At 63.2% G+C, this 7,136-nt stretch overlaps 1 protein-coding gene across 1 annotated transcript in view; it reads left to right on the forward strand.

The window, feature by feature from the left end:
- Positions 3,531-7,136, forward strand: part of LOC110392178 — a 62,276-nt gene continuing 58,670 nt past the window's right edge. The window contains exon 1 of the mRNA XM_021384202.1: positions 3,531-4,459. Coding sequence (XP_021239877.1) covers positions 4,064-4,459 — 396 coding nt within the window. The 5' untranslated portion in view covers positions 3,531-4,063. The remainder of the gene's footprint in view (positions 4,460-7,136) is intronic.

The raw sequence follows: 7,136 nt of genomic DNA on the forward strand, positions 1-7,136 counted from the left end.
TGCACCGTGCAATTTCGGGCCATGCTGTGCAACGCTGTGCAGTGCAGTGCTGTGCCATGCCATGCAACGCTGCACTGTGCCATGCAATGCTGTGCTGTGCTGCGCCGTGCTGTGCAATGCTGTGCCATGCAATGCTGCACTGTGCCATGCAATGCCATGCCATGCAGTGCTGCACCATGCTATGTAATGCTGCACTGTGCCGTGTTGCTCCGGGAGGCTCAGGGCCAAGCAGCAGCTGTGCAGTTAGTGGTGCTTTCTGGCAGCGCTGCGGGGCTGTGCCAGCTGCCTAAGCACAGGCTGCCAGTGCAGAGCAGGTGCAGTGGGCCTGAGGTGTGTTTGCAATGAGAGGTGAGCATTTTTCCAAGCTGTTCTTTTACTGCCCTGTGTGCTCACTGAAGTTAGCCCTGCCTGTCCAAGAGGGCATCCACAACTCACATCTGCATGCCGCGGCAGCATCGTTTCTGAGCACTCAGCAGCAGATTGCTCCCCGGAAGGCAATGCTCTGACCGAGACCCGATTTGTCCTCCATGCTGAACAGCAGAGCAGCAGATCCCAGTGGGAGCAGGGCCCTGGGGAGCTGGGCTGGGCCAAGGCACTCCCAGTGCAGGGCTTTGTTCCTAACCTCAGGGGCAGCCCATGCTCTGGGGACGCAGGGAGGCTACGGCCAAGCCCAGAGTTTGGCTCTGTCCTGCCTGGTTCTGTCCTGCATGGCTGCGGCCCGCACTGCTTCCCTGGGTGCTGTGGGTGCTGAAGCTCTGCCCTGCGCTGCTGGGAGGGGTGGGATGGGGCTGGAGGCGATTAGCCTCAGCCTCAGACAAACAGATGGAGGCAGCGTTATCCTATTAGCGGGGCTAAGCGGGGCATCTGAGCGGTGCAGGGTCCTGTCAGCGGGCTCCCGGGCTCCTCCTGCAGCACGATGCCTTTCTGGGGCGGCGTCCCCCCCAGCAGCAGCTCCGGGTAGCGGCTGCACTGGGGCAGCACCGAGTCCCTGGGAACAGGTCAGGTACAGACCTCCCAGCCCTGCACCCTGCCCCCTGCAACCTGCCCCCTGCAACCTGCCCCCTGCCCCCTGTACCCTGCATCGTGCACCCTGCCACCGGGGCCTGGAGCATCACTGGGGGTGGGGAGGGTGCAGAACACCCATGAGTGAGGGGAGTGTTGGTGAGGCTGAGCCAGGGGACGGTGATGGGACCCCTCCTTTGGTGGTGGCGGCGGCGGTCGGTCCTGCGGCAGTGGGGTGGACCAGGTGCTGTGGGGATTGCGTCACTCGCGGAGGTTTTGGGTTCGTTGCTTCTCACCGCCTTGTGCTGCTCCTGAGCTGGAGCTGGGAGGGTGCAGAAAGGGATTTGGGGGTCTTGGCCGACCCTTGGCTGAACATGAGGCAGCAGCGTGCTCAGGTGGCCGAGAAGGCCAGCGGCGTCCTGGCTTGGAGCAGCAGCAGTGCGGGCAGCAGGAGCAGGAGGTGCCCGTCCCTCTGCACGGCGCTGCTGGGGCTGCAGCTCAGACTGAGACAGAAGAGGGCTGTGGTGCAGCATCACTACAGGGGCTCAGGGGGACCTCGTGGCTCCTACAGCTCCTGAAAGGAGGTTGTGGTGAGGGGGGGTCGGCCTCTGCTCCCAGGGAGCAGCTATAGGACGAGAGGGGATGGGCTCCTGGTGCGCTGGGGAGGTCAGGTTGGAGACTGGGAACAATCTCTGCTCCAAAGAGCGGTCAGCACTGGCACAGGCTGCTCAGGGCAGTGGGGAGTCCCCATCCCTGGGGGCGTTCCAGCACCGTGGGGATGTGGCACTTGGGGACGTGGTCAGTGGGCACAGTGGGATGGGTTGGGGTTGGACTGGAGATCTCAGAGCTCTTTCCCAAACTCAGTGATTCTGTGATTCTTGCAGCAGGTACGGGGCTGTCCTGCGGTCTGTGCAGCCCTATCTCCGTGGGCAGTGCCGGGCACCAGCTGGGTCAGGCTGGGCCGTGGCACCGCTGCATTCCATGGGATGTGAGTTCTGCTGCCACGGGTCTGCGCTGCTCTGCAGGGACACTGAGGTGCCTGCTGAGATGCGGTTGGATGTGCAGGAACCTAACGCTCAGATTTACTTGTCCTTGGGCTCTGCCACCTCTGTGCACTGCGTTTATGCCCAGCTGTGCCCAGCAGTGCTGTGGGCAGCGGGAGGCAGCAGCTGGCTGTTCTAACCACGATGGGGCAGGCACTGGGCTCCTGTTCCTCTCGGCTGCATCCTTGTGTGCCTCTGGCCTTGGGGCTGTGTGTGTGGGGCCGGTTCTGGGCTCCAGCTTGTAGGGTGGGAGGAGGCTCTCGGCACATCCCTGCATCCCTATGGGTATGACTTGCAGCAGGCAACGGGATCCGGGACCCCACGAGGTTCACAGGGCCCCGCACGTGCTGCTGAGAGCGTGCAGCCGCAGTTACCAAGGTGACCGTGTTAAGTGATGTTCCTATGGCTACGTGGCTACGCACCGCTGGTGCTGGAGTTACTGCGTGGGGGTGCAGAGCCCCCTGCTGCGGTGTTCCCGTGTGAGGCTGCTCTCATTGCTGCCGTCCCCCCCTCTCCAGCTTTTTCCTGGTGCCGGGTGGTTCTTGGTGCTGGGTTGCCCCAGGTGCAGGGCTCTGCACGCCCAGAGGGCCCAGGGCTGCCTCTGCCCGGCTCCTCATGCCTGGCAGGGAAGTGGATGCTCCTTTGGGATGGGCTCAGACCCTGCATGGGAAAAGGGCTCCTGGGATTCCCACCATGGCATCCCCAGAGCCCTGCCTGCTCCCTTGAGCTGCCTGCATGGCACAGGGAGCCCGCAGGTCCCAGCTGCATCCTGGGGCAGTTGGTCCTGCACGGTACGGCCAATGGCACCGACTCTGAGCATGCACTGTGCTGCGTAAGGGGAGGGAAGCCGGGGAGGAAGGACTGCGGCCCTGATGGGAACTGGGACAAACATAGCAGGGCTGTGGGGCAGGATCATCCCAACCCTGGCAGGGCTCAAAGCCAGGCTGGATGGAGCCCTGGGCAGCCTGAGCAGCTGGGGGGCATGCATGATTCTATGATCTTTAAGGTCCTTTCCAACCAAAGCCGATCTGCGATTCTGTGATCTCCTCAGAAGGGGATGACCTAGGGGAGATGAATTAGAAAGAGAGAGGGCACATCTGGGAGGAGGTTCTCCACTCTGGATGGAGCCCAGGTTGGGGGGCTCGAGGGGGTGCCATGTCAGCCCCACATAGCGATGGGCTCCCTGGGGCTGCCAGTGGTCCAGAGGCAAAGGGATGAGACCGGGATGCTCCAAGCCCCAAAGTGCCTGAGCTGCTCTTGTGCCAGACATGGACCTGCTCAAAGAGGGTGGGGAAGCAGCCAGAGTGCAAGCAGCAACCCCAGGGATGTGGGCCCATGGCAAAAGCCTGGATTTCGGAGGCCATAAAGAGATGTGGACAAAGGGCTTTCTGCCTTTCTGCGGGCAGGTGGCAAAGGACAGCAGGACAGCAGGACAATGCCTGGGATCCACGGTGCCTGCTGCCCCAGGGCTCTGCCAGGGGGATTCCCTGCAGGCTGCACTGCAATGCACCATGGCCAGCTCTGAGCAGGGGCAGTTCAGGCTCCCCTGCTCCCTGTGCTCAGCACTGAGGCACAGGTGAGCCCGGTGTTGCTGGGCACGCACTCACACGGTGCTGGGTACCCTGGCTGGGGTCTGCACCGCACCGCTGTCACCTTGAGGAGGACAGCCCTGGTGTGCTGGGTCTGCTCCCCAGTGCTGCAGGAGCGGCCTTTAACCGTCCGCCCATCCCCAGTGACCCAGTAACCCTGGCAGGCAGAGAGAGAGGGAAAATCTATCGGCAGCAGAATTACCCATCGAGCCTGCAGGACGCTGCGGCCACCGCAGGCTGATCGATGAGCCATCCCCTTTCCCTCTCCCGTTTCCCCTCACTCCTCATTTGCTCTGTGCATCAGTCTGGGGCCGCTGCGAGCGTGCTGTTGTGCTCCCGCCACCCAGCCAGGCACAACGCTTTGCTCAGCCCCTCTCCCCCCCATCTGCTCTACCTCCCTGGGCAAGGAAGTGCTGAGAGCTGTCCTGGATGTGCTGTCTTCCCTCTGCTGGGTGCAGGCAGAGAGCAGTCCCAGCAGCTGAAGGCTGGAGGGGCTGTGATGGCGCTGAGCTCCGTGCCAGCCCCTCCCTGGGTGAGGGGAGCCCAGCTGGGCTCGCTGCCCCACTTTGTGCAAGCTGCCTGCCCCAGCAGCCGCACGGCACACTGAGCTCTCAGCCCCACGCTGGGGTTAAGCAGTGCCGTCCCCCCGTCCCCATCCCCCCCGTGAAGGCCAAGCCTTCCACTGCGCCCACAGCCATCGACCGTGCTCCAGCTGCAGCTGCAGCCACCCCTGGTAAATCAGTAACCGGCGTGTGCGAGCCAGGCACTGCGTGTCCCATGGGCATCGCCAGCCAAGCGCAAGCGGACGCTCCCCGGTCCTTTGAGGTGAGAGCTGGGTCCCTGAGGCCGTATGGGAGGGATCAAGGTGACCCTGGGGTCTTCGGGTCCTGGGGAGCGTGGGGGTGACGAGAAGCTTGCACAATGCCTGCACCCAGTGCTGGGCTTGGTGCTGCCGTGGGGGCCAGGCACCTGCTGGAGCAGGCGCTGGCTGCCAGCTCCGGAGGGGTGAGCGTTGCTTGAGGCTCTGCGGGTCAGCACGGGTCTGATGGGGCACGTGGGGGGCTGATGGGCCTTTTGCCCCATCCCGGTGCATGTGGTGGCTGTGTTGTCCCATCTTGGCAAGTTGGTGGCCCTGCTGCCCCCTCCTAGTGCAGGTGGTGGCCGTGCTGCCCCGTCTCAGTGCAGGTGGTGGCTTTGTTGCCCTGTCCCAGTGTAGGTGGTGGCTGTGCTGCCCCATTCTGGTGCAGGCAGGTGGCTGTGCTGCCCTGTCCCCAGAGCAGCTCTCTGGGTGCTGTTCTGGAGGGAGGAGATGGGTGAAACCTGAACCTCTTGGTCCTTCCAGCAGCAGCTCTGCCCCAGGGCACAGGGCCCCTTCCCAGTGCTCCTCTCCGCGCCCACCCGGCAGCGATCCCCTGGCAGCACCCTGAGTCTCCCCTTAGTTCTTGCTTGCAGTGGTGCTTCCCCCACCCACACCCCCCAGTGCTGCACAAGGAGCTCTGGAGCACCGGGTCCGGGTGCACCTCGTGCCCTGCAGTGTGTGGCCATGGGGCAGAGCTGGGGCACACGCATCTCTTGCAAACCAGCACCACCAGCTCCCAGGTGCTGGCACAGCCAGTGCCGCCGCTCCTGCCACCTCCCCCAGGAATGCAGCACCTGTGCTGGAGCGCAGCCACCTGCAGCCTCCCGTGACCTGCCCAGCGAGCAGGCAACGCGGTGAGCCGTGCCTGGAGACATCTGCCTGCCCTCAAAGGGCTGCGGGAGCTGCAGCTTCGCTGGGTGTGAGAGCAGAGGGGGAACCGGAGCAGGACTGACAGCTTGGCTGTGCATGGGAACGCAGGCGCTGGATGTGCTGGGAGGAAAAGTGATGCTGGTGCAGGCAGGGGAAGCCTGCTCGTCCCAGGCAGGCTCCACTGCTGGCTGGACCTGGGTTAACCCACCTAGCACGTAGAGGAAGGCTCAGGTGTCATGCAGCTCTGCTTTGCCCCCGTGTTGGTACTTGGGAGCTTTCCCTTGGCCTGGAGAGGTTGCTGCTGCTGCTGTCAAGGTGCCAGCTGCTATTATCCCCGTTTCCTTTCCTCTGCTCCCTAGCAGAATGTTTGCAAGACCACTGCTTGCACCAGAGCTGAGCGCTCCCTGTGATGTGCATAGGGGTTTGAAGCCCAGCAAGGCCCCAGCTGTGCAGAGGTCTCCTTTGGAGCTCTGCTTCGTTCCCTGCGTGTGGCTGCAGCCTGTGCCCGGAGCAGCCCCTGTGCTGCAGCCCCGCTCTGGGCAGGGCTCTGCTGTGCAGGAGGACACCGAATCAGCTGCTTCTGTTTAGCCTGCAGAGTGAAGCTGGAGTGTGGGTCTAATTGCTGCCTGTGATACTCATACAAACAAAGGAGGGGAGAGGATCTGTGCCGGCCGGCAGATAATGCTGTCACACGGATGGGGGAAACTAGCCGTGAATGTGTGGGCTAGAAATTAGGCCATCGTTCTCCATCACATCAGAGAAGGATCTGAAACAGCTTTCCAGGAAGAGGGAAGAGGACGGGAGGAGGCCTAGAGGACAGAGTTTGGAAAAATGGTTTCAGAGGTGGCCCCTGGCTGCAGCAGCCCTGGCCCTGAGGATGGGGAGAGCAGCCCCTTGGCCCCATTGTGGAGCTGGGCTTTTGCCCCATGCCAGGAGCCCTGCGTCCCACTTCCCCCTTCCTGCCCTTCCATGCCCTGGGCTGCTTGTTTTCTCCAAGCCCTTGCCTCCTGCTCTGCCCTGGGTCCCACCACCCTGGGTTCCAGCACCGTGGGTCCTACCTTGCTGGGTCCCACTGCCCTGCATCCCACCACCATGGGTCCCGCTGCCATGGGTCTTACCTCACTGTGTCCCACCACCCTGGGTCCCACCACCCTGGGTCCCATCACCCTGGATCTTACCGCCATGGGTCCCACCATCATGGGTTCCATCATCCTAGGTCCCATCACTCTAGGTCCCATCACCACGGGTCCCACCGCCGTGGGTCCCATCACCCTAGGTTCCATCATTCTTGGTCCTGTTACCCTTCTTCCCACCCCCTTGGATCCCACCCCCCTGGGTCCCACCATCTTGGGTCCCATCACCCTGGGTCCCATCACCCTGGGTCTCATCACTCTGGGTCCCATCACCCTGGGTCCCATCAGCCTGCTTCCCACCTCCCTGGGTCCCACGACCATGGGTCCCATCACCCTGCTTCCCACCGCCGTGGGTCCCATCACCCTAGGTCCCATCACTCTTGGTCCCATTACCCTTCTTCCCACCCCCCTGGATCCCACCCCCCTGTGTCCCACCATCTTGGGTCCCACCCCCCTGTGTCCCACCATCTTGGGTCCCATCACACTGGGTCCCATCACCCTGGGTCCCATCACCCTGGGTCTCATCACTCTGGATCCCATCACCCTGGGTCTCATCACTCTGGATCCCATCACCCTGGGTCCCATTACCCCGCTTCCCACCTCCCTGGGTCCCACCGCCATGGGTCCCATCACCCTAGGT

The sequence above is a fragment of the Numida meleagris genome, chromosome 1, assembly GCF_002078875.1.
Source record: "Numida meleagris isolate 19003 breed g44 Domestic line chromosome 1, NumMel1.0, whole genome shotgun sequence".
Taxonomy (NCBI): domain Eukaryota; kingdom Metazoa; phylum Chordata; class Aves; order Galliformes; family Numididae; genus Numida; species Numida meleagris.